General features: G+C 36.4%; 1 protein-coding gene across 3 annotated transcripts in view; it reads right to left on the minus strand.

Moving 5' to 3' along the window:
• Positions 1 to 12,089: 12,089 nt before the first annotated feature.
• LOC119771577 (disks large-associated protein 2-like) overlaps positions 12,090 to 27,134 on the minus strand; it is a 156,186-nt gene continuing 141,141 nt past the window's right edge. For all 3 annotated transcript variants that reach the window (XM_038267658.1, XM_038267659.1, XM_038267660.1), the window contains 6 exons: positions 24,409 to 24,767; positions 23,329 to 23,414; positions 22,834 to 23,240; positions 21,492 to 21,583; positions 19,875 to 20,027; positions 12,090 to 12,878 (listed from right to left, as the gene is read on the minus strand). In XM_038267658.1, coding sequence (XP_038123586.1) covers positions 12,663 to 12,878; positions 19,875 to 20,027; positions 21,492 to 21,583; positions 22,834 to 23,240; positions 23,329 to 23,414; positions 24,409 to 24,767 — 1,313 coding nt within the window. In that variant the 3' untranslated portion in view covers positions 12,090 to 12,662. The remainder of the gene's footprint in view (positions 12,879 to 19,874; positions 20,028 to 21,491; positions 21,584 to 22,833; positions 23,241 to 23,328; positions 23,415 to 24,408; positions 24,768 to 27,134) is intronic.

A 27,134-nucleotide genomic window follows, 5' to 3' on the forward strand; every position in this document is an offset into this window, starting at 1 on the left:
TGAACTAGCTATTATTACTTCACCATTTTGCGATTGTTTTGCCCTTTTTGCGGATCAGTCTAGAATAAAATACATAAAAAAATGTATTTGTATGGTAACAAAATGCTGAAAAGTTGAAGTTATACTTTTCAAATGGATATGTGGTATTATTTATGTTAAAAATTCACCCCAAAGTAGATAAAATCCCATAGGACTCACATAGTGGAACAATTCAATCACCAACCAACTCCTGGTTTGCCAGACAGCTTAAAAAAGTGACAAAGAGTACTGTTTTCTTTAAAAAGTTTAATTTGCATAATTATTTACAACATATGATTGATAGAGGCAAAATATAGTAAGTCACATTCATAAAGCAAGAAAAAAGATACCTTAAAAATATTTGGACAACTCCAGAACTTGCATTTAGAAAAGAAAATTTACATTTATTTTGTAGATAACAAATCTAGAAATCAAATTGTCATCCTAAAGTAATCTTGCAAACACAAACTGATCCGTAAACTGCTGTAATACCGACCAGCAATGAACCACTAATTAATACAATCAATTTACTATCCTGCATGCTATTATAAAATGTTGACAAAGGAACGTGAAACAACCAAACTAGGGTCAAGAGCAGAAAATAGTTTTAAATAAATTAGGGCTATATTATATATTTATATATGTATATCTCTGTACAAATACTTGATATTTGGCATTATTTTTGTCATCCTTATTGATATATTTAACAATTTCAAAATAGGATTAAGCTAACCACAAACCGGTATATGCTATCGGATGATTCTTGAGTCACTTCAAAAAGCGATGAGAGGCATTTTAGAAATTTCTACCCACAGCCACAACACATTTCTCCACCAACGGCAAACGAAACTGTGACTGCTCTATCTCTTCATAAAACACTGAAAATTATTTTTTTCTTTGCTGTTTTGCATTTATACACAACAATATATAGATGCAACTTAAACTATGTGAAATTCTGGCAGACCTGTTAAAATATGACCAATATAACCTCTCAGAGTCAGTGCTGGATTTGAACATTTACTCAGGCCCATTACCCATATGGACCCTGAAGCTGCAACCCAAAACCAACAAATAAAATAAAATGACTTACATTGAAAAACTGTTAGAGGTTCATCTAAATCCTGGCTATAAGAATAGTTTGTCATTTTAGAGTGTTGAACTTTGACACATCTTAATGTCTTGTGCAGGAAATTGGATGTTAGCACCTCTCCTAGTTTAGCACAATGACTTTGAGCTGGCAAAATAACTAGCCCTTTCAAAAGATGTGAATGTAGAGCTTTGATTAAAAGTTTATATAAATGTGAGCCCTTCCTTTCTCCAGAGCTTAATTAATATGCAATAAGTAAATGTTAAAAAACGAGAAGTGGGGGGTATATGTAGGGACTGATTTTTAAAAGTTAATTTTATAACAGCACCAATATTTAGCAAAAATTGAATTTAGAATATTGCAAAACAATAGTGGAGTTATTTAGGCAGAGGACAACCTTTAAATTCCTACATTTTTACATTGAAATAACTGCTAGCTGGTTGATGGTTGGACACAGATGATTGTTCAAACAGGACAATTATTGCATACACAAATCTGAGCTGGTTTTGGCAAATATGACTGGCTTAATTACTAATTTCATTAATCTGTCAAATTCTGCCCGGTTTCTCATTACTGCTCATCTGATCCATCTGGTTCTGTGTCTGTTTAAACTGCTTGTCCCCATTCATCAGTGCCAGATTATTCGAGCCTTTGGTGAGAGTTCTCTAGCGTACCCTGTGTGCTGTTCTTCTTGTCTGATCCTGACTGGTTTCTGCCTGATTTCATTTGGACCTCTAAGCCTACCTGCCCCTGTTGTAGTCTGTTTTCCTGCCCTGTCTTTGGACTCTTGCTGGATTCTGCCTGCTTACGACCCTGGATATGTCTCCTGACCCCGACTTGGATTTCCCTTCGGCACCTCTTCGTATCTCTGATCTTTTGGTCTTGACTTCTGTTTACCTCATCGACACTTGCTTTGGCTTCGCCTTCTGGAAACTCTGTTTTTTCCTTGTCTGCTTGCTTCTGCTTGTCAGCCAGTTGAGCAGCCTTCTTGGCCGCGCTGTGGGAAGTCATCCGGCTTGATTCCACTGGGCTCTGACTGAACTTTAAAACCAGGTTAGTGACTTACACACCTGCAATCGTCCTCCGTCAGATTTATGTGGTCACTAACCTGAGTTTTTCCCTTTACAGAGATTCTTTTTGCATTACTGCTGAGTCGCAGATTCGACGTGTTGTCAGTAAACACTTTTGTACATTACATCAGTCTGTCTGCCTGATATTCTCGGTCCAAAGTTCTGGTTCTGACAGGTTTATGAATGGATAAAGCGGACAACCTTATGTGTGTGGAGTAGCCATATTAAAAAGCTTGGTCTCTGCAAGAAAAATAAACAACATCTAATTATTCCTATTATTTCGAACTGGACTGACCAAAGATCCAGCTAGAAGTACATGAGATGTCTTTGATAGCTGCGAAACATTTGGTTTGTATGTCACTTACTCAGTGTAGCAACCCACTTGTGTGTTATGCTAGTTGTATATGCATTGGGACTTGGGTATGCATAATTCCTTGTTGAATTATAACAATGAATTATCAAAATCTAAAAGTAATATGACATCAAAATTATGGTGAGTTTAGGTGAGTATTTGACTGGTTGTTTTATCAAATTGTGCTCCAAGTATTGGTTTTATGTATGGATAGTTGCTATGTAGAAAGGTATTGGTTGGGAAGAAATGGAGTGACTAGGAATTTGGGAACCTGCTGGCTAACAACATACTGAGTTTGTAGGACTATCTCGAACTCATATGTTGACACTGAAAATTTTAATCCAGCTAAAAGAACTTTGAAAAACACAAGCTTTGAAGAGTTGAACAATAGTTAATTCAATAAATGAGCTATGCTCAATAAAAGTATTATGTACAAAAAAAGTTTTTTCTAAACAAAACAGTTAAATAGGCATTCAACCTCTTATGACAAACTATTCTTTAAGCGGGCAAAGAAATCATCTAACATTTCACTTGTTTCAGAAGTCAACATAAAAAATGTAACACAAAACAATGTATACATGAGGGTTATTGCTTAAAAGGCAGATCATATTCATATTCATTTGCTCGGAAATAAATGAAGCCATTATTTAAAATATAAAATGTGAAAAACAAAAATCCTCGGCGTCAAGAGCAGAAACTAAACTAGATAGTTGAGTAAATATCACTTGACAGTAGTGTACGTGCACTTGATGGATGTGGTGGTACCAGTTAGTCAACTATTAACAGAAAAATAAACAAAAAAACAAATTAACCAAATATGACACAGTAATATTGTTTTTCAGCACCTAGAGTTCTGAGGTTCAGCTTCACTTAAATGATCTAAAATGTAGTGAGTACTATACATAAAACAGGGAAAACTCTTGAAATATCTGTTCTAGTGAATAATTAAACATCAAGGTAAGTTAGTAAAATTTTTAAAATTGTATGTGTATAAACTAAATACTTGCTGGCAGATTGACTTCATCACATTCTGATGAAAAGAAGAGCTATTCTCTGTTCTTATGCAGTCATCAGAATGTAAATGGTACCTTTAGTGGTCTCTTGAACCAGACTCAATCTCCACAAGGGCCTGCAACCTCAGCCACCTTGCAGAGATACTGCTGCATAGTACGCAGGCATGAAAAAGTGTCCATATGAGCTTTAAATTTTTTCAAATAACATATTCTCTCTCCACCATGAGGTAAATAGCTATAGACCAACCTGTCTATCATTGTAATAAAATACTATTGCACTTTTTTCAGCTGGTCCAGCACCCAACTCTAGCATGCATGAGAATTTCAAAATGGGCAAATAAAAGATGACAATAAAGACATCTATACAGGAAAAATATATTCTGTGATAATCAAGCTATATTTTATTCATTTTTTTAAAGTGATATCAGTAGAAGTATTTTGAATCATAGAACATCCATTAGAATCTGAACCAAATATAACCAGAATAAATGACAGCGAATTCCGCTTTGATGTCCTTTAGACTGTATTGTGCTAAAGCTTATCAAAACAGGACAACCAAAGCAGGCAAATATAAATGTTATTCCACTTGTAACTCTGTGATCCGACCTAGCATAGTTTCCAGCCCTTTATGAAGGTACAAACTCTAAAAGGTGTTGCAGTCCTTTCACAAGCCTGAAACCAAATCATTCGCTCAGTCCCAAGAGAATCAAACTGTAAGGCACCTGAGGATTTATCATGTACATAGTTGCCAAACTTCTAAGCCCCATATAAAATGGTTGGGAGAATGAGAGAAACATGATGAACACTTACAGCAATTCAAAGATAGTGATACAAAAATGGCACCACTATATTATAACATCCCTGCAAGATACTAAAAAACGCTGTGTGTGATTTCTGATATTGTCATTGTGTATCTTATAACTCTTACAATGCATTACTGTAGGCGTTGTCACTCTAACTTCTAAGAGCATCCAGGTGTCAGGACTTCAGTCCTACTGTAAAAACAGCTCCATCAACTTTAAGATAATTACCTTCCCTTTGCTTCTCAGTGCCACCTCTTTGAAACTACCAGAAGACAGTCTTGCTATGGAGGAAAGGTTGCGACAGATTTGATTGATTTAAACTAAAAGTCCAGACAACATAAACTTGAAATGAATGCTGCCAAAAGCTCAGTTTAATCCTAATTTGATTTTAAAACCCACACTGATGACAACAACCACCAGATCGGCAGCAGTATATATGATGTAATCACAGTTTGCAGTCTGTGGGAAGTAGACTTTATCTGACTTCAGTCAGGTGGAAGAGCAGTTAGATTGTTAAAGTAGCCCATCAGCCATTTTTCAAATAACATAAGCTGTTTTCAGAAGATATTTCCTAATATAAGATGAGTTGAAATGTTGCTAAAAACGAGGATTTTTTAGAAGTAAGGATGGAAGTTTAATGAAGAAGCAGAACGTCTGGTGATGGTGAGGGTAACCACTGTATTCTAAAAATGTTTTTACATAAATTCTCACATTTTTGGGAAGCAGAAATCTGTGACTTTGTCCTGCGAGGACTGGACCAAATTACAAAAACTAAATTATATAAACTTGATAAATACTTTACTTATATTGTTTTATCTATTTATTCAAATACACGGATCACTATGTCACACTTTGTAGCATAATTTGTCCTCCTCCTCCCAACCACTCTGCCCTTTATCCATAAAAAAATGAAAGGAGTAAAAGGAAATTATTTTCAGTTGAGTCCCAAATTGTTGGAACCAAATCAAGCAGCCTAAATGTTGGAAAAAAGTGCTACTTATAATAATCAAACCAAAGACTAAGCCTTTACCATCTAAACAGTTTTCTATAATGCAATGGATTTGTCACTCGAATTTATGCTGTTATTGTCTTTCTCAACAGTTAGATTTCACCATTAAAATAACATATTTAGATAAAGTTTCTTACTTTGATTCTTTAAAGTTAAATTTAAATTTTAAATAAATAATGTAAAAATATAAACATTTGTGGTTTATATACAGATCAGCCCTATACATATCCATATTTTAGTAATAACTATTTTAATGTAAAGTCAAAATGCTTTTATTTACAAAAAAATTTTTTTTTGTAACACAATCCTTTGCAAGTGTATAAATATTCCTCAAACTTTGCTTTACACATTTCCTTGTTTTCACAAACCCCCATGTGTTTTATTTTCTGATATTATGCCATAGACAAGGACAACTTTGTTGTTGAAATTCTTTGACAAGTTAAAATCAGAGAAATAAAGTTAATTTTGTATTCAGCCCCTTACTACTCTGATACTGCTAGAAAATGAAGTATTTGGTGACATACGTTTCCCCACTTGCAATGAATGAAGTGATGAGTAATTTTTTTAAAGTAGTTTTTTTTTTTTTTTTTTTACAGAGGTCAGACATTTTCTTTAGCTCTTGACTAGGTTCTACACACAGGAGCAGGAATTTTGGCCATTCCTCCATACAGATCTTCTCCAAAATCTCTTCAAGTGTGGGGAAGCTTTTTGGGGTATTTTTAGGTTTCAAAGCTGTCGCTTGGCAACACACATTTTCAGCAGTTTTCCAATATTTCTGCTGCCCTCAGGTCTAAAGAAAAGCAATGCCATCGCCAAATGACCCAGCCAGACTAATCTTTAAATACTCTTGAGGGAACCAGTTTGTTGTCCAAAAACTTCTTTTGGAAAATCCATATGCTCTGGATACATGCTGGCTTTAGCAGGGAAAACCTTGATCTATGGTAGGATAGTGAGTGTCTGATAATAACCTTAAGCATTCTGGTCCGAGCTTTCTTCAGGTCATTGTTCTCCCATGAAGTTCTGGACTGTTCTATGCTGCCATATAGGGAACAAAGCAAATGTTTAGGAAAAGATACTTTGCTCAGATGAGATCAAAGTAGAGCTTGACTCACCATCCCCACCAGTGAGCACCAAGGTGGTATCAAAATGCTTTGGGGAGGTTTTTCTACAGTAGGAGCAAATGATTTAGAGGTAAAGGGAGCCTTAATATTCATTTACTAACAAATGCAGTTCACACATGCACAGGATGACTCACATCCAGGATGATTCAAATCTGCACACTACACTTATATATTCACAGGACAATATTCCCACATGATTTCTGATCCGTACACAATGTCATATATTGATTAACAAACTAAATGTGGCTTGTTAAAGGATTTTCGAGACTCCCCTGACTCACTCCTTACATAAATACATTTTTTTGACAAGAAATGATTTTCAGCCAATTAGATAATTTCCTTGTTTCAGGGAGCTTCAAAAATGTTCCCCATGTGGGTGATTTATTATGTATTGGCCAATCACATGAATGTGTTCACACAATGCTGACCACATGGAGTGCGAGCACAGGTGGAGTTGAGACTATTGAGACTTTTACAGGCTTCTGGCATTAACAAGTGAGAAAGTGAAAAATAATGTCATTTAATATGTTTAACTGGCTATACACTGAAAAAAATAATGCAACCATTTTTGCATTTACTTAATTATATTTGGCTTTAACACAATTGCTTCATGTTAGCAGGGTAGGACATAAAACAATTGTGTTAAAGTAACTAAATATGATTAAGCAAACGCCAAAAACGGTTGCATTATTTTTTTCATTGTATCTTTGTTAGGAAATAACTAATTATTAATGTTAATCAGTTTCATTAAGCAAATATTAACATAAAGTAGTAAGTTAAGCAAGCTAACTGCTAGCATATGTAGATTAACCTGACTCCGCCAGATGGATTTGCTCCGCATATCCATCTGGAAACCTTCCGTTGAAGTAATTTTGGGAAGGGGTGAAAATACTGGTTAGCTGATTGGCCTATGTTGGTGATAGACGGGCCAAATAAACCAATCAGATCAACGAAGCATATGACATACTAACAGACTGATGACGAAAACACAACCATAAGCCAGGCTACTATTGCCGAAACCAATTGGGAGAAGAGCAAAAACATCTTTTCCTCTGAGAAAAGCCTCCAGAGCAGTGTTTTGCTCTTCTTTCATTGAAGAACTACTCTGTAATTCCGATAAAACTTGCTCGATAGCCACGCTAACGCTAGTTTCATCGGCTGAAGCCGCCATGTTCTTTAGACTGAACTGTCGCGCTTCTCGTTGCGTCACACCTCAACCTTCCTCAAAGCCAACGCTGATTGGACGTTCGTTTGGTGAACGGCTCCAAATTTTCTTTAACGGAGAGTCTCCAGACTGTTCTGCGAGTGAAACCTTGAAAGCTCGCGGGATCAGGATGGTCTCACGAGGCTATATGTAGATTGTCTAACCTTACAAAAAAAATAGACTATAGACTTTCCTTCATAAAGCAACGTGATGATTATTAGTAATTAACCCCCACCAGACGTCATTTAGACATTTATAGCTTTTTTAGGGCTAAATCTAGTCGGACCATCATTGCTTTGATTTAGTCCTGAAATAGTTGTTGAAAATAGGCCTGTGTTTAGTTGGTCTGATTTTGTCCCACTTTAGTCCAATAATTGGTGTTGTTTTCAACGATCTGAAAATGATGGCATTTCACCAAATGTAGACATCATTTGAATGTAAATCATGTCATCTTTTCAAAGTCTTTTACACTAATTTTTGCTCTGTTGGAAAGGTGATAGCCACATACTTAACTTCTCCTGTCCAGTAGTGCACCTGTGCTCACCTGTTCTCTTTCCTTACTATTTGCCATTTGGTTGCCAGGTCCACTAATGCTAATTACCGCTAGTTAACATTGCAAAAAGGAAGTTTCTGCCTTGACTCCAGTGACCCTACAAAATAAAAGCCTCTATATTATACACGCGTATTAATTGATGCAAATGGATCAGCATTATGACCCAAACTCTACCAGTTTGTTTCTATTAGACTCTAGGGACCTTTTCAAAACATACCCCGGAGTGAAGTTCACAATAAAAGTCTCCCATTTACGCTCTAATACAGCATCTATTCACCCAATGACATGGAAACTGCCTGACTTTTGAGTCCCTTTCCCTCCTTAAGTTGGCACCAACACTTAAAAGCATGACATATTTTTACCTTATTTTTGCCTGTTTTGTTTAGGTTTGAATCTAAGAAATAAAACAGGGAAGAAGCTGTTTCTCAGCTCTATCACAGAGCAACAAGGATCTGGCAACATCTGAGCTCCGTCTCAGATGACTGTAACCTACTATTCTGATTGGTTCAGAATGATTTCGTGTTGATGTTGGTGTCATCACCAGAAGATTATACTTATATATTTTGGATCTGTCAAATTCAATACACTTTTTTTCTTTACCTGTTTAGATAGTATTTGGACTTTTTTTTATTTTTTATAAACCAATGGTTTTGAGGAAAACTCTGTAGGTATGACCCTTAAGGATCTCAAAATAAGAGACTAAAGACTATAGATCCTGGTCAGTATTAATGAAAGTTTGGACTAATACAGAATAAGAAAAGATAAAAACTTCATTTTCCAGCAGGACAATGCTGCTGTTGCAGATTTAATGGAATGGCTCAGACCAAGGAGCATTTACTCTTAAACCAAACATTAAAAATATGTTTGCAAGACTTGAAAACTGATATTTATAGGCTCTCCTAACTCAGTCTAATCAAGCTTGAGCTTTTATTTTACCTTTTTAAGCACCAAACTGGTAGACATACATTAAAAGACTTGCAGCTGTACATATTAAAAAAAAAAATCTGAAAACTATTGAATAGAGGTGTTGCCACATGTTACGGATATATTTATGCAAAAAAGAAAAAAAACTCATTTAAAATAGGTCAAAATGTGCCACGCATTGATGTTAACATGTTATGGTTCTTTTATATTCTTTTGGACTTTGAGTTTTGAGTTATTTAGGTCATTCTGTTTGGTTGATATTTCGTTTATTTTCTGTTTTTTCTTATTGTCAAGCAGTATTGATTTACTCTTTGTTGCCCCACTGTGCCTTTGCCCTAACTCCCTTCTAGTTACTTCTATCCACACCTGCTCCATATCAGCTGATTAGCCCAGTTTTTGTTCTGTCTCCCATATATACTCCCCTTGTGCAGTTCTTCAGTGCTAGTTTATGTTGTTACTTGGCTCCCCATATTTTTTTCCTAGCTTTTTGGTTTGATTCTTGGATTTTTTTTATTTTTATCTTTTTGATATTATTAAACCTGCCAGAACTCATCTCTGTCTCCCTCGTCTCTGCATTTGGGTCCTCAACCTACCTCCACCCCCACATTGACAAAACAACAATTTTAAAGCACTGTCCAAAATGTTTAGTTTTAGATCTGGACTTTAAGGAGGCCTTTTCTTATATTCTCTGATCTAAAAAAGTAATTATATCGCTCCATGATAAATAGTAGATAATTTCTTTATTATATATTTTTGTTTATAATCGGATCCATTTTCACATGAGCTCAGCTCCCTTTTAGTTTCTATTCTCCTGCATACTGCCAATAAAATTTTTCACTGAAGGGAGTGTGTATTTACAGTGATTTACACGATTATTCTATTGCTACATGTAGCTTTCTGCATGGAGGCCAAAAGGTTTAGTCCTTATCTCATTATAAGACAGGTCCCTCATTTACATGATTTATCAGATCGATGTTGAAATAGATTTTGAGTAGGCTGAAGGGGGCTGAATACAAACATGCGCAATCCTTTCAGATTTTACATTTTTAAATAAATATTGTTTTTTGTCTAAAGAGTGTAAATAATTTTGTCTAGATCTTTTTTTAAGGAGTTTATCCCATTTAGTATTAGCTGTTGTTGTGAACTGAAAGTTAATGTTAACTGGATTCTAATCTTTACATGCATTAATGTGACATTTAAACTGCACTTGGTTGCGGGTCCAGCCTCAAATCCTCATTCTATGAATGAAACAAAGTTGGACATATTGAAAAGAAATCATTCCGGTTGCCATGTTTTATACTAAAAATCAACTATAGAAAAACCTGCTTTAGAAAAAAAAAGATTTAAAAGACCCTGTTATTCCATTGTATTCATCTGTAATTTATTTTAGCAATTGCTAATCTCCAAGGATAACTTCTTTTGCATCAGCAGCATGTTTACATTCATAACTGCTTTGGTAAGGCCTTAAGGTAAAAGTTTCGCATGTAACACGCTCACCTTGGAGTAAAAAAGTCCAACTTGTGTTTAGCCTTATTGCAGGGAAAACAAAATCTGTCACAATATCTCTCAATGTGTTACCACCTACAGTAATTCAGAGAACACAGACTGCTCTCCCCTACTGAACATGTTAAGATTAAAACACGGAAACACTTCGATTCCCCATAATGCTAGTGGCTATATCAGCATTTGTTTTATTCACCCAGGGTTAGGTTGACAAATGGTGATAAATGGGAATGCAACAAAAGGTGTGATTAAAAAAATTAATAAAACGTGAACAATGTTGTATTCTTAATTTTATTTAAAAGCTGTTGGCATGTCAAACCTGTTTCCCCCTCATTCAGTGATTGTTATATTCTCATTAACACTCTTTATTTTCTCGGCAACAATCACTATAAAACTGTATCCTCATTTGATTCACTGTAAGCAAGAACATTTCAAAAAGTATTGTGTTTAACGTCACACTCTACCATTAGGGAGACAGTGGGCACCATGTTCATAAATCTCAGTTTAAAAAGTATTTCTTTGTGTGTGTGTGTGCATGCAGGACTGGGCGAGGGACAACAGTTTTAGAGTAAAAAGCAGCACCATTCATTATAGTAACTAAATACTGTTAAAGTGTCATTTGCACCTGTTTTTTCCCTAGAACTACACAAGCAGATCAAAATGAGAACATAAGGCCAGATGCTGTGCAGAATGGAAACGTTCAGCTAAGAAATGCTCCCTTAAAACCAGACAGATGCTCTGTCAAATCAAATAATACCTCTTATTTACTATGAATACTAAATGATAACATAAACTGTGAATAGGGTCATATGATTTATAGTCTAAGTAGAAATAAAATTTTTAGAATCATATAGTTTTATTGGACTGGCATGAACACCGTTAAAAAAGGATACAAGGTGCAATTTCTACAACCTCTATATATTCATATATGAAATTCTGTAGTAAATTTTTCATCTCTGTTCTTGCAATTCAACTGCAACAATATCATGTGAGCATCATAAACTACATTTCCCTTGGAAATACAAACATGAATATTATAAGGTGCAAATGCATTGTTTAAAAAAGGCTGTGTAAGTCTTTTTTTTATAATTCATATTTGTTCTGCAGAGGAAATGTGGACAGGAGCTTGTCATTTACACATTTTCTTTTAAAAAGTCCTAAGGCTGAATGGTATTGCAGGTCTGGAAATGACTTAATGTGGGAATAATGGCCTGGGAATTCTTCATCCTTTTTTTCTTTTTTACCAGCAGCAATGGTTAACAGCCCCAGCACTCCTAGTTAAAATGCAGGCAAACAAAAATATATGTGGCAACATCAAAAGTGGCAAGCTGTTTGCTTTATTTTAAAAAGTCAACTATTAAGGATTTATTCTTTAAAAAAGAATGGAAAAAGCACAATATTAAATCAATATCCTTCACACAAAAAAAAACAGTCACATAATTTTGACTAACATAAGATAAAGATGGGGTTCTTTAGCCAAAAAACATTGCTGCTGGTTATAAGGAAAATGTTGCACTTTATTCCTTTGACTGCAAAACATGTGTTTAGGTATAGGAAAAATTTAAGAGGACCAAAAGAAAAAAAAAAGAAAGCAAAATAAAAGCTCTAAAAAAGTCTGATCCCTGTAGTTTAAGATACACTTGGCAAACGTATAATTTGTACAAATATTACCAAGCCCCTTAGCTAATAATTCTGGCTGACTTTTAAATGAAGAATGCCTTGTAAATCATTCAAAAAATGGTTTAGTCTTGGATCTTTAGTGAATTACAGACAGTTGGGGGTTCAAAAAGTGGCTTATGTATGCTTTCCTTTCATCATTCTTTACTAGTTTAAGTTATGCTGATAAAAAAATATTTTGTTAAAATCCCAGTGTAGTTCTAACAGGAAAGCCAGGGGAAGGCCAACATATAAAATGATTGAAGGACATGAGGGGCAGATGTTGTGCCACAACACGCTGGTGTCTAATGGAGATGGACCGCAGGAGCTAAGAATGATTGTGTGGACCTCAAAGCCGTGTTTGGGCCTCTGGGATGTAGATCTCAATGCTGTCCGCCCTCTCCGTGGCTGAGTTCTGTCTGAAAGAAGCTGCTCGTTTGGCAGCCATGAGGCGTCTTCGGGCTTCCTGACGCTGGCGATCCTGGAGGTCGAGGGAGCGCTCCCGCATCACGCCTCCACGTCCCCTCGATGGCCTCTTTGGCAGAGGCGGTGGCCACTTTTGATCCTTGAGACACATAAGCATCGATTAAATCTTAGAAAATAGTCTGTTTTTTTTCAAAAGGGAAATTACATGAATTATACAATAAAATAGAAGAAACATTAAAGCAAATGAAGATAGTGTAATCTGAGTGTAATCGTTTTGTTATTTTCTTTAATATGTTGCATTTGGAGTAAAGCCTTCCTTCTTGTAAAAAGGACCCCCATCTGTTGTTGGTAAAAGATTTAAGTCATAGTGAATAAAATCCTCTGTATTGTATCCATGCAGGAGTGGCAGCCTAGAGGTTAGGGCATAGATCTTGGAATCCTGAGGTTCTGAGTTCGAGCCCCATGCCCACGCACTGCTCCCCGGGAGCCCCACAACGGCAGCCCACTGCTACCCAAGGGGATGGGTTAAATGCAAAGGTTAATTTGCTCTGGAGTTGTTGCTCACAGTAAGGTAAGCACCACAAAACTGTTTCTTACATCTTTGTACCAGAACCTTAACTTAAACAGATCAACAAACACATATTGGCTAATTTATTTTATTTTTTTATTTTACAGAAGAAAGTATGTTTGGAGTGTTGTTGTTACGGTCACTGACCTCTAGGGGCTCTCTTCATGAGAGAGCTCTATGTTTGTGTTTCAGGTCTCCCTGGCTGTTACAGGTGCAATGCGTTGAAGCTCGTCAGCCACCTCATAAAGAGCTTCAATCCTGAGATGTCAGGCCCCTTCTCTTATTCACTGGGCCTTGATCTGAAGTGATCTTGTTCATGAGCTGAATGTCTCTGTGTGTGTTCATGTTAAACAATTGATTGACTAAAGTTTTGTTTTTCTGTTCACAGTGGAAGCTGGTAGGGGTTCTCTGCCATTTTTGTTGAACTGTTTTCTCCTTGTTTTGTGGTTAGCCAGGGAGTCCAGGTATTGTATTTCCTTTTCGTTTTCTATGTTAGAAAGTGTTTTGTTTTATAAGTAAGGGGGGGGGTTTGTTTGTTGTTTTGGCCTTGGAGACCCTGAGGCTTTAAGCTTCCCTGTTTTGCTGTTTGTTTTTTTTGTGACCCCTGCAAATTGTAAATAAATCATATTTTCCTGCTGACATCATCTTTTAGTTTACTGACTTTTGTGTTACACCCAGTGCCAGAATTTACCCTTTAGTGTTCTTAAGGGTGGGGGTTGTAACGGTTGTCGGAAAATAAATCCAGTCCTCAAGTGTGCACACTTTCAACTTAAAAGATGGAAATTACCTACAAAAAGCTTCTAGCCATGAAATATGGTTTAGCTTTTCCCAAAATGAATTTTGTCTATCTTGTTATTATTATGATGTTTATCAAATAACTTTTAAAGCTAAGTTGAAGTTATTCTTAATCTTGACAGATTTTGATTTTAATGATTTTCATTATGCCAAGATGTTTGAAATTAGACATAGTTTTATTATCTACAAAAAGATAATAAACAAATTGCAAAAAACGTTGAAACAAAGGTCTATCTATTTTAATTCAATCTTCGATATCATATTTCAAGCCGAACACTATTTAGCGCTTGCTAATAATCAAGGAAAATCTTTGTCAGCATTACAGCAACCCTTCTTTAAAATAATGACCAACTTTTTGTATGTTTCCACTGATATTTTCCCAATGTACCTTTTGCAGTGAGATTCATAGAGGTTGGAGGGCCTTACAGACTAATCACTAGCTACCTCCATAGATCATATATCTTATTTAAGTCATTCTGGAATAATAACATTATAACTTTATGGTATCTGCCAGGGTTTGAATATTTGTGGCGCAGCTCTATGTATATGAATAGTTAACAAAATATTGTGAAAAACTGAATTAATATGAACGTTTATTGGGATTACCTCTGAAAACAGCATTCTATCCAATGCCAAATTAACTTAATCTATTTTATTACTGCATATCAATTAGGTGTGGTTGAAACTACATAAATAAAAACACATTTCCATATGAAGATCATGAGAGACTTCTGAGGACAGGCTGAGTTTCTGTGATTGCAAGCTGGGGTTGTTTTAAACAGCGCCTGCCCTTATTTAGCAACGCCGGGCATGGAGCATCTGTGTCACTGTGAGGGTTCAGCTCTACTGAACTAACTATGTCCCTCAAACAGCTGGAGGGAACAGTGTGCTTATAGCAAAAAGTGTGGCATAAAGATAATTACCCAAGTGCCCATAATGATCTTATTGCTTCTAAACTCGCAGTCACTAATGAAATTGATGCCTCGCAGCTTTAGATCTGTCATGTGGAAGCACTATTTTTATAAATGTGCCTTAATGTAAACTGTGTGAAGAGTGCCTTACACTAAGTGACTGCTTATATAACCTCAGTGCTTCACATCTGCTCGTGAAGATTCGTACCTACCGGCTAATAATATCGTAACTCCACCTTGTTCCAAGAAAAAAGCGAAAATCACCTTTCATTTATAACCTTACAATAGTTACTGTAGTTAAATTCAGATTCATAGAGGTTTCATTCATTACAGAAAGGCTCAATATTTTACTCAAACATACAGAATTGTCTGATTTAAAGGTATAGAGGAAGATCTTTTATTTCTGGGTGGATCATCTACATAAGTGGTCCTCCTAACTGTCAATCATTCTGGTGATATGTTCACGTAAGGTCGTCCTATTCATCCATTTCAGGCGTATATCCGTGGTGAGCTACGTTTTCAGACACTCATTGAAGCTCACCTTTCTCACTGCGGTTTTTTGAAAATGGCCGGGGGTCGTAAGAGAAAAAGTGTCTACAAAGTGTATGAGAAGAAAAGAAAGGCCTCAGAAGAGGCAGATCTATCCCGGTAATGCTTTGCACGTAGAGCTCTCCTCTCAAAGCATTATGGGATTTGCTGTCACAGCGGCCCGCCGTCTTTACCCGACAGCGGCGACTAATAATAAATAAAGTGCATGCACTCCGCAGTGAAGGAGGAGTTACTTGACCAATGAAGCAAAAAGCAGTCATCATCTGTCCGCATGGTAAGTTAACTGATTTTGCTACAAAGTCCACTATATAGTCCTCGCTCTATCTAGTGATTGAGGGATTTAGGGGTTGGGTGGACGTTCGGACACAGTAAGCTTATATGAGCTATGAGAACAGCAACTTTTAATCACGGAGTGTATGAGGAGAAATGGGCTTGTGCTAGCTCTCTTAGTGGCATTTTTTCATGTTAAGAGGGTGGGTCTTTTAAACAAATTGCAAAAATCCTCCACAATCCCTTTAAACTACATTTCCAGGTCTAGATGGAACATAATCAGGCATAATGCTAAGAAATTATGTAACATTAATGAAACTAATATTAAGTTAGAGAAGAAATAATAAAGTAAAAATGCCTGTGCAAATTCCTGTCGAAACATCTTCAGGAAAACCTGATCTAAAGTCCATTTGCCTGAGTTTTAAGCTGTTTTATGGTCACTAAACAAAACTTCAAAGACTGGCTTTTGTTGATTTGTACAGATAAAACAAACATCCATGACTTTTAACCCCCCTGAGGAGTATGGAAAATGTTTAAAGGGCAGAAATCAGCTTTATGAGGTATTAAACGTTCAGTATACTGAGGGTGTGAAGCACAAATTAATAAAAGCTGGCAATTAGATTGTTTCTTTAAGTGGAGGAATATTTTTGAAACATTTCCCTGATATTAAAATATACTGTTTAGCCATACATTTCTTTTAAACAGAATTGGTCCATATATGTAGGAATATACGGCTCATGATCCCACAATCCTTTCTGCCCTCTGTTTAAGTTCATTTTTAGTTTATTTGTAAGTCTGTGTCTTTGTAGTTGTTTTCTGTTTGTGTTGTGTTTTTGAGTTACTCTCTGTTGCCCCCTAGTGCCTGTTTCCTTTCCCCTTGGCTTCCTTCTAGTTAGTTCTATTCACACCTGCTCTATATTAGCTCATTGGTCCATTCTTTGTTCTCATCTCTGCCTCCACCTCTCTGCATTTGGGTCCTCAACCAACCTCTACCAAACCTTGACAAAGCCATTGATTTCTTGACCTGTTTTTGTTTCTAAATAAAGTTGCTGTTGGAGACGGTTGTCACTGGATTACGAAGTAACTCTAAGCTTGTTTTCAATGGAAACAACAACCCAAAGCTGAGGGAAAAGGACAGAACATACTGTAGTTTAACCTGTGGCTACATTAGAGAGCGCCCAGTTTATCAATGGAACTGCTACTTTTGTTTGTGAGTACTACATTTCTGCAACAAAAAAGGTGTTTTACTGCGTGTTTTGCCTTAGTTTTATGTGTGTCTTTATTTTTGCCTTCGACTAATTTCTGTAGATCTTATCCTTAAATAATAATCAATTAATAGTCCCTCAAAAAGCTTGCTTTACCATCTTACCTACAGTAATAGGTACAAGCACTTCTAAAATGCCCAGTTGAATAGAATCAAAATCAGTATATTGTTTTACAACATTTTGGTCATCAACATAGCAGAAGTTACTATTTTTACTGGATTTTTCAATATTATTTTTTAACCAAAAAAACAAGAAATTATAACTTGAATTTGTTGATTGTTGCACAACATACTCATGAAATCAGGCACATTTTTGGCTATATTGAATACAGTTTAACATTTATAAAGTTGTACAATGCACATTTTACTAATATTTTTATGAACTTTTTCTGTTCCAATAGCTAAATGCCGAAGAACAGCATTGCTATCCCTATTATTGATATTAGTAAGGCTTGGCAGACTTGGCAGAGAACGCCATACAGTATGCTTCTGTCTCAAGCCAAGGCAAGGCAAGTTTATTTGTATAACATAATTCAGTTTCAGGACAAGTCAATGTGCTTTACATTAAATAAACAATGAAGCAGAAGAAGCATAAAAGCAGAATAAAATCCAATGAAGATAAAATCCCAATTAAATCAGGTAATAAAACATAAACAAAAACTGACCACGACTTTAAACTAATAATACCTCAGTTAGTTTAATAGTCAAAGTAGTTTCAAATAAGTGGAACATAGGGACTAAATGCTGCTTCTCCATGTTTGGTTCTGGATGTAGGCTTGAACTAGAAGACCTGAGTGATTTAAGACTGAAAGACTGCTGTTTAGAGAGACAATATGCTGAGCTTTATGGGGAGATCCAGTGAATTGTGTGAGCTGATACTAGAGCTTCACTCAGGGACCTAGAAGATGGAAGTCCAGTTGGATAACACAGGTTGAGAGAACCTGTCCATGATGAGCAAGCATGAAGCGAGAGTGGAGAGGAAAAGCTCCCCTTTGGGAAGAAACCTCTGGCAGACCCAGGCTTAACATGGCGGTCTTCTGCCAGACCGGTTAAGATGAGACAGGGAATGCAGTAAGATTCCGGGAGGAATGACACCCTGATGAAGCTTTAGCTACAATGGTGGAGGAGGGGCTGGAGGTGGATTGAAACGGTGTCATCTGAATTAAGTCACACAGTGCATCCACCGCCTGCGCACAGGAGCAGACAAGTGGATTGCAGGCCTTTTAAGATGAACTTTGGATGGTGATTGGCTTTTGTGGATGTGTGGTTCAAAGCTGATTGGCTGTGTCACAGGTGGATGTAGGAGAGCAATTACTTTCTTCAGTTGAACTTCCACCTAGGCTCCATATTGTATTGCCCTACATGTTATTGACCCGTTCTAGAACTATATATTTTCTTTATGTTTTTGACAATCTGGGTCTTTTCCTTTTTTTTTGCACATCCACAGGGGGTTGATGACTCATTGCTTATCTCAGATAAATCAGAATCAGAAACCCCTTTATTGCATATTTATCACCTATAAGTAATTTGCTTAGATGGTAAGACGCTACACATGGTTAAACATAAAGTTGGCAGCAATGTCCAGTATTATATATTACTAGAGTGGTACAAAACAGAGTGCAACTCCTTGGGGCAGGATCCCTGCTTCTGTCAGTGTGCCCCAGGGCAATTGTAGCAACAGTATAGGTTGCTACATCAGTTTTTGAATGTGTGCTAGTTTGATCTAATGACTAAATGTAGTGTAGATGACTTTGGAGTCTCCTAACTTGTAAAGTTGCTTTACAAAGACATGGTATTTACCAATTTGTAGAGTAAGAACACTGTGGCAAAAACTGACAACTTACAAAAGCAAAAAATATAAAATTGAATTAAATAGTATTTACAGTGATGCAAATGATCCTCAAGGGTGAGAGGGCAACCTGGGCCTTGCTAATGAGACTAGCTGCAGACAGTGGGAAGCTGATTTCTTGGCAAAGGGTTTTGGTCCTGCTGAATTTCAGCTTCCTACAGAGAGGAGAGTCTGAAACACTACGTCTATGGCTTCCGCTTGTTTACTCATTGTGCTTTGTCATGTGCAATATTGCACCTCGGGTCAAGTGGTCTTGTCATGGATAATATATACAAAGGGCTTTGTTTTCTAACAAATAGAGCAAGAAAAAAAAGCATGCAACACAGAAATGATATAAAATAAGCCAGCAGAGTGCCATAATTAAAGCTGAGAGGAAGAGATTTGTAAGGTAATACTGCATGATTAGGCTCCTTTAAGTATGATAGCAACTCCATTATGAATGGCTCCGAAAATGATTATGATTTTGAAGACCTTTATCATGTAAAAAATTGTAAGAATATATAAATAAAAATCATTAAAAGAACATTAACTAAAAATATATATATCAGGAGTTTTAGGTATTTCTTTGGTTTGGGAATTAATTTCCTCTCAGTACATACTTTAATTTACACTTAGGGTAAAGTAGTGTTTAAATGCAAAATGGAATGGTGTTTTAAGTTCTTCACATTTTAAAATCTTTTACAACAAAGTAATGAGGAGAGGAATTAATCTCATTGATTGTGCTGGTGGCTCTAATGGATAAAATAACTTTGCTATAAGCTATCTAAACCAAAACAGATGCTTCCATCTCCTTAATACCCTAACCTCCTGCCGGGGCCATGCCTAAAAATGAACACTGATGTTCTCCGTCCGTTTTTATTTTAAGCTGAGTATGCTCATCTGGAGCCCATTAAGACTAATTATTACACGAGTGTGGAGGGAAATTATACCTTCTTCTCGGAGCTTTCAACCAGCTGCCACTGGTTGCTCTTGATCTGCTCCAGCTCATCAAACTTGGCAGTGACGTCATCAATTGTAAGCTGTAAAAGGTCCCAGAATCCAGCCAGATCCTGAGATGTGGGTCGAGGCATGGCACTGGGGTCCTGGAAAGAATGTTTTTAAGGGTCAAAGTAAAATTTGTGTTTTGTAAAACCAAAATGACACGATTCTATCTCCTGATATGGTGCAAATGTTTCAATCATTGCCCCTTTGAAGATATCATTTCTGCTCCTAGTTGATATACTGATTATGACCACTGTGTGGCAGCATATTACCAGTAGTGGTTGAAAATCTCAGGACTTCAGATTATAATTTAAACATATGTAGGGACTGGCAAATGTGTAATTATTGAGTCTTAGCGGCTCATGAATTGTTCCTAAACATGGATATAAACCTGGAAGCAGATGGATTTTCCAAATCCACAATTAACCCAAAACTATTATTTTGACAAATAGAATTCTATCAGCAGCTTGTGTGGAGCTGGTTTGAAATACTTGGTACTAGTATTTGAGCAGCATTCTACTAAATGTTGAGGTTTAGATTTAATGTTTAACAAATATTCCTCCCTGAAAAAAGGAAATGTGTCTGGAACCATGTCTTAATGATTACATCCAAAACAAGTCAAAATTTCCATAACCTCTGAAGTTTTTTTTTTTTTTTTTTTTTTACTAGTCTAAAAATACTATTTTGTTTTGCTGCAAACAAATCTAAAGTAACAACAAGCAAAGGAAGGCAGACAGAAAAAAACAAATGATTGTTGTCTCAAACAGCACTGCACAAAAATCATGTAAAAATCAAGATGTGTTTCATTATTTCAAAGTCAGCAATACACAGTCTTTTAAAAACTCATCCTGCAGTTCTTCTACCATTAAACGGACGAAACAGACTCATCGGCTTCTCTTTGAAAAATTTCTAAAAGCTCAAGGCAATCTAAGGCTTGTCACTATCAATGTTAGATTTAATTCATCATCCTATTATATATGAGGAGAGTGAAACAGCAGGGTTATTTAAAGGAAAGCAACAGATCTGAAAAAAAAAAACACAAAGACAACAAGTCAGAGAGTAGAGCTGAACTACCTCCAGTATGTCTTTAAATTATCTAATTAAGTGTCTTATTCTCTTTTTCACTTTCTGCTTCTCCTTTATCTCCAGAAACATTTCACTTATTGAACTCCCATATTCTGATATCTGCTGACTCGGGGTATAGTAGCATCACAAAAGGTATGAGGTATGGGCAAAACGTGACAAGAGCGCTAAACAGTGAGGGTGATGCACTTCATTATTCAGATCCTGAGTTTCCATTCAACCTGCTGCCTCTGTGCATTAATGGATTGCCTCAACACAGGTGCAGCTTCCTATTGGAATTCCCCTTTCGTCAGCTAGGGGTCAATAGCAGCAGAGCGACTGCTCCGCCATTGATCTTTTTGGTCTATTTCTGGAAGGTGAACAAGCAACAGACCAACCACCTGCCCGAGGCCTAGAGAAAGGGAAATCTTTCTACATGCAAATATTGATCAAGTGTATAAAATAAATGCCATGAGGATATTTTGGTTTGAAAAATTACTCACCAGATTCTGTTGGCATAACCAGTAAAACTGCTGAAACTTTTGAGACATTAGTAGCTGGGCACTTCCAACTGCACTACGGATTTTTCCTAGGACTGGAACACACACACACACACACACATTTGGAAACTATTACTCACAGCTTGACAGACATTGAGCAATTATCTTTCAGTCATTCATAATAAATAATCAAGCAGAAAAAAGTTCTGTCACAACGTTTCTGCCAGTGTAACGGTTTAAGTCATAGCTAAATTGTTACTTTTACAAAAACAGTACATCCACAGAATGTCTAGAGTGGTCTTAAGTAATGGTATTCATTTTACCAAAATGATATAATGTATAAATAACAGTTTTAATAATTCAAAATCAAACAAATAAAAAAAAGGTCCAAAAGCTATAAATATTTATTTCTGGCTATGATGCTAAATAATAGGTTAAAGTCTGGTGAGATGGAGTTCTGGCATTGCCACAAGCTACTAGTTCTGTAATAGGACTGGGAAATGGCTTCTTCTTTCTCTGATACAAGCAGAAAAGAAAAAAAAATAAGGGTGAACATCATTTTCAGATTTTGAAGGGAAATAACTTTAGTTATATTCAAATAATGTTGGTGTTGCTATCTGACTTTTCCTATTTCTATATGTCCTTTATTTCTATGTATTTCACTAAAATATAAAAACATAAAACAGATCTGGTTATTTTTGCCTTTTTCTTCAAAACACATTCTTTGGCAAATGCCACTGGTAAAATTACTTTTATGGAAAATAAAAATATCAAAATATTGATGATGCTATATTGGGCAGAGAAGAATAAAAGGACAATGACAACTGGTCAGTAGAAAGCACCCTGGACCCTGATAGTGGGTCTTAAAATAATCCCCCATCATACGCAAAAGTAGTCATGTTAGTCGCCCAGCAGGCAATAGGGAAACGTCCCATTTGGATAATATTATTGTAATATGACAAAAGTGTAATAATAGTGACATCATGATAAATAAATTAATAGTTTTGATGACTTCAGTGTGAATCTACAATTTTCATAGTCATTAAAATAAAGTAAACTTTAAATGAGGTTTGTCCAAACTTTTGTTCTGTACTCTCTCTATATATATTTGTAATTAAATTTTTTGACGTTCAATATTTAAATGATTATTGTACAGTTTATATCCACTCATTGTTCTCAAGTGAAATTAAAATTTGTTTTGCGTCTATCAATTTATCTAAAATTTTAAGATTTTTCAACTTTTAAATTTACAGTTTTATTTTTAATACACTGTATAAAACCAAATTTTATTTTGAAAATATTGATGTTAAAGAGCAGAAAACCCTGCTCGACTCAGGACACTCACTCTCCTCTGACAGGTCATGCTCCTCTGCCTCTCTTTCCATCTCTTTGCACCACTCCTCCAGCCTCTTGGTTTCATTATGAAGAAGCTGCATGAACCAACCGCCATCCCTCCGGTGGGGGGACACTCGGCCTGAGTCAGTGCTCTCCAGGCTGGGTTCCACCAACCAGGGTTCAGGTTGTGGGCTGGGGGGCCCGCTGGAAGGCCGATAGTCCTCCCTGTAACTAAAAAGGCCCTGCGTGTGAACGGTTCGGATGGCTCCATACTGGGTTGGTGTGCTTGGCTCAGAGTGCCGGCCGAAGGCGCCACCGAACTGCAGGCCTTTGTCCTCCATGGAAGGAAAGCCTTCCAGCTCCAAGTCTGCTTGAACTGCAGTGGTCACACTGTTGGAACGCTTGAACCTTCCATGCCTAACATGAGATGGAAATTTAATATAATGTACCAACCTTAGACAAAAAACAAAACATGTAGTATGACACTTCCACCTGCACCACTTACCGCTTCCTGTCCTCCACCTGGATCCCGATAGAATGAAACTGAGGAAGGCCCTTACTTTCAGCCTCAGAGTCTGTCACAGTCTCCACCTAGGAAATAAAAACAGCAGTGTATAATGTATATGTTATGGATCAAGTTGCGGGAAAAGACTTTTGTTTAGATAGGAGTAAAAAATTGTTTCAGATTGTCATTAGGTTCAAAGAAAAGATCAGAATCATATGCTTTAAATTGTTCTTTCTATTAGAGCTATTGCATATGCTCTCTGTAGATATAGATCTTAAAATATTTCAAACTTGTGACCAGTTTTGCACTTCTTGAAAATTAAACATTTTCCTATTCATCTTTATAAAACGGCTAAAGCTCGATCAGAAAGGATAGTTCTAGCTTCAGCTGTTCACTGCAAAAACAATCCAGAAATAAGTAAAAAATGGCTTAAATTAAGTATATTTAGCCTTAATTTGAGCAGGTAAATAAGATGATTTGCCAATGGAATGAGTATTTTCACTCTTAAAATAAGATAGTTAGATAATATTTACTTGAAATAAGACGATAAAATAGTTTTTTCTTATTTTAAAAGGAAATTGTCTTGTTCCATTGGCAAAGTGTCTTACTTACCTCCTCAAATCAAGGAAAAACACACTTATTTTAAGAAAAAATAACTTATTGAGATTTATATTTTTTGCAGTGTTGGAGCTGAAGAAAAACACTATTATTATGAAAACCCCCCATTCCACACAGGGCTCGGTGTGCTCAGAGTGTGTTAAGGGGGATTTTTAGTTTACAAATATTAAGTATTAGCTGTGTTTATTTTGATATTTAAACAAGGGTAGACTTTTAAAGGTAAAAAGGTTGATTTTATTTAGGGTCATCATAGTTAAGGATGCTGAATGACAATTATCTCCGTTATTCATTTGTTTGTTGTTCTGTGCACATCATGCAAAATCTAAATAGGTTTGCAGTTCTAATATGACAAAGTATTAACGAAACATTGAAAAACTACTTTACCAAAGCACTATATGTTAAAATAGTAATTTGAGTTAGTATTATTGAAAGTGTAATGACAGCTACCAGTTTTCTTGTTACCTGTATACCAATAGAGGAACGTGGGGTTTTGAGATACTCCTCAGCCTTTGATACAAGGACGGCCTTGTCACATGTCTGGACAGAGGTGTGACTTCCCACCAACGCATGTCTCTTTCCCGCTGCTGTGTCCATGGCCATTGTGACCGCCTTGGTGCTGTCCAGGCTGTCTGTTGAGCTGTAGATGGGGCGGCCAAGGCTATCCGTGGTCCACAGACCACCTCGGGAATGCCTGCCATCCTGGTAGGCATCCTGGGTGGACTCTGTGCTGCTCTGGGCTGTCACAGAAATAAGAGGCTTGGTGGTGGTGCGAGGGGGCACAGGAGGTGGGGTCTTCTTATAACTGGGAGGGTATGAAACCGCTAGATACCAAAAGCAAGATGAGAGAAGGAGGGGGGGTGAGGCAAAGCGAGGGGAGAGGGTAAAAAAAAAAATGTGATAATGTAAAACATGGCCAAAGCTGATAAAGGCAAATGTTGCAGTTCATCAACATCACACAGAGTGAGATGGAAGAACTCTTTGCATGATGGGAAACTAGACATTGATTTAGCTGCTAAAGCAAAGGAAATGTCAGTAAGGTGGAAAGATAGCAGCTTTTCTTGGGAGATAAAAAATAAAGGATTATGAAAAAGATTAGAATTTTGTTGGAAAATGAAATTCCATTAAATCCTTTCAGGAGGGACCACAGAGACGAGTTTGAACACATAGCTTCTGCATTCTATTGGACAAAACATTGCTAAAAAAACTTTTTATGGTTTAAATGGTCTTTTTTTAGAGTTAAGTGGAAAAAAACACAAACATTACAAAAAATACTGTAATTAAGTCATTTATTCTTAAATTGAGCTGGTAAGTGAGACACTTTTAGTGACACATTATTTTCAAATATCTGTATTCTATGAAAAAAGACTGAACTACACTTTATATGTAGAAATAATGTTTTTTTACAGTGAATACAAAATTAAATTAACTATTGCTGAATCAGGTCGCTGTCTAATCAAATGAGCAGGCAATACAAGGTTTTTCTCCAAGTACAGCCAATTAATTTACAAAATTATCACTATCAAAGTTCTAGAGTTCCTAGGAATGATACATTAGTTGACTGTAACCAGTCTGTTCCTCATTGGATATTAATAAAGTACATTGTTCTGTAGTAGAATGGTTTCTTACAAAAATAAAACTCTTTAATAGTCGCTGGTGAAGATTCTCAGTCACCCAGGTCATAGTCATTCCAAAAAAGTTCAAAAACAATCCACTGGACTTTGTTTCCAAGTTTGAAGATGTTTCAATTCCCATACAGGAAGCTTTTTCAATTCAAAATGTCAGACATACCGTTGAGTTCAAGCTTTTATAGAGTAGACCAAAAACAAAGCCTTGTTTTGGCTTAGAAAACATGCAAATTGAACCGGATGAACCAGTCTGCCCCTTTGGAATGGGCAGTCATTTTTTCTTTGTTAGCCTGCAATCCCCCATACCTGTCTTTGTCTCTAATAGGGGTGTCGTTAGAGGAGATTGCTGACTTGGCTGAACAGGGAGGTGCTCTGCTCCTGTACCGCCAAGTCTTGTCCCGAGAAAAGCTACTTCCTTGGGACAAGACTCGGCAGTACATCTACACCTTATGGGCAAAGGACATTCTTTTGAAGACAAGACTGTTTACATTTTGAACAATGAAGAGAGGCGGTCTGAGAGGGGGGTAAAGGAAGCCATCTTTGTTAACAAAGAAAACCCAACCTTAAACAGAGGGGTTGGACTTAGCTTTCAAAACCCTACAATACAGCAATACAGTTGATTCCTTCCTGGATGGGAAGCGAAATGTCTTTAAAATTGGAAACAAAGTCCAGTGGATTGTTTTTTAACTTTTCTGGAATCTTTAATGGTCAGGTAAATAAAGTTGCCTTTAAAGCACTATAAATAAGGCCATATTTCTCATGATACAGTAAAATAAGGCTTTCTTTGCACCTTGACATCCAAAATAAAGCTCAAAATTAATTACTTGAAATGGTTTCAGATGTTCTTTTTGAGGTGTATTTTTTGTCTTATTTGTGTTTGTTAGTTTCCTTGAAAAATGGTGCAAGTTAAACACAAAAAACGAATTGCCTCAAGACTTTGGCACAATCTGAATACTTCTAATCAGCAAAGATACCTAAGCTATGGTTGAAGTGTGTCGTTATAAAAAGTGCTATCTAAATAGCGCTTGCAGTAAACAGGAGCTAAAAAGAGGAAGGGGTATTTTTCCTGGCACTAATTTATGTTGTATATGGAGCTCCTGACATTCCACATTGCATACAATTCTTTGTGTAACAGTAAATATCTGCACAGCTCTCTTCAGAGTAAAAAAAAATACATTATTTACCCTGTTTGAAAAATGTGAATGTACACATCTTTGTATGTTTTGGGTTTCGAAACGGAGTTTGGTTTTATAAGGGAGAAATTCAGATGTCTGCTACATTTGTGTATTTTATTCATTTTTTTGTATTTCTTTAACAAAAAGCGATACTCCCAATTTGATCAGCATCATTCCTGTGTTTGCTTGTCTTGTCCTGATGTTTGTAATAATTAAGGCTTTTATGATTCAGCACAGCAGTCTGGAATTGTTTTCCTACCCTCTATTATGTTCTCATTGTTGGCCAATGAGCTGTTGACCAGAGCTGACGCATGGATGCTAAATGTTATTAGCAGCTATGTAGTAAGAAACCAAGGGTAGATAGACAAGCAGCCAATGAGAGACAGAA

Source organism: Cyprinodon tularosa, unplaced genomic scaffold, assembly GCF_016077235.1.
Source record: "Cyprinodon tularosa strain WSP-4 unplaced genomic scaffold, ASM1607723v1 ctg68, whole genome shotgun sequence".
NCBI lineage: Eukaryota > Metazoa > Chordata > Actinopteri > Cyprinodontiformes > Cyprinodontidae > Cyprinodon > Cyprinodon tularosa.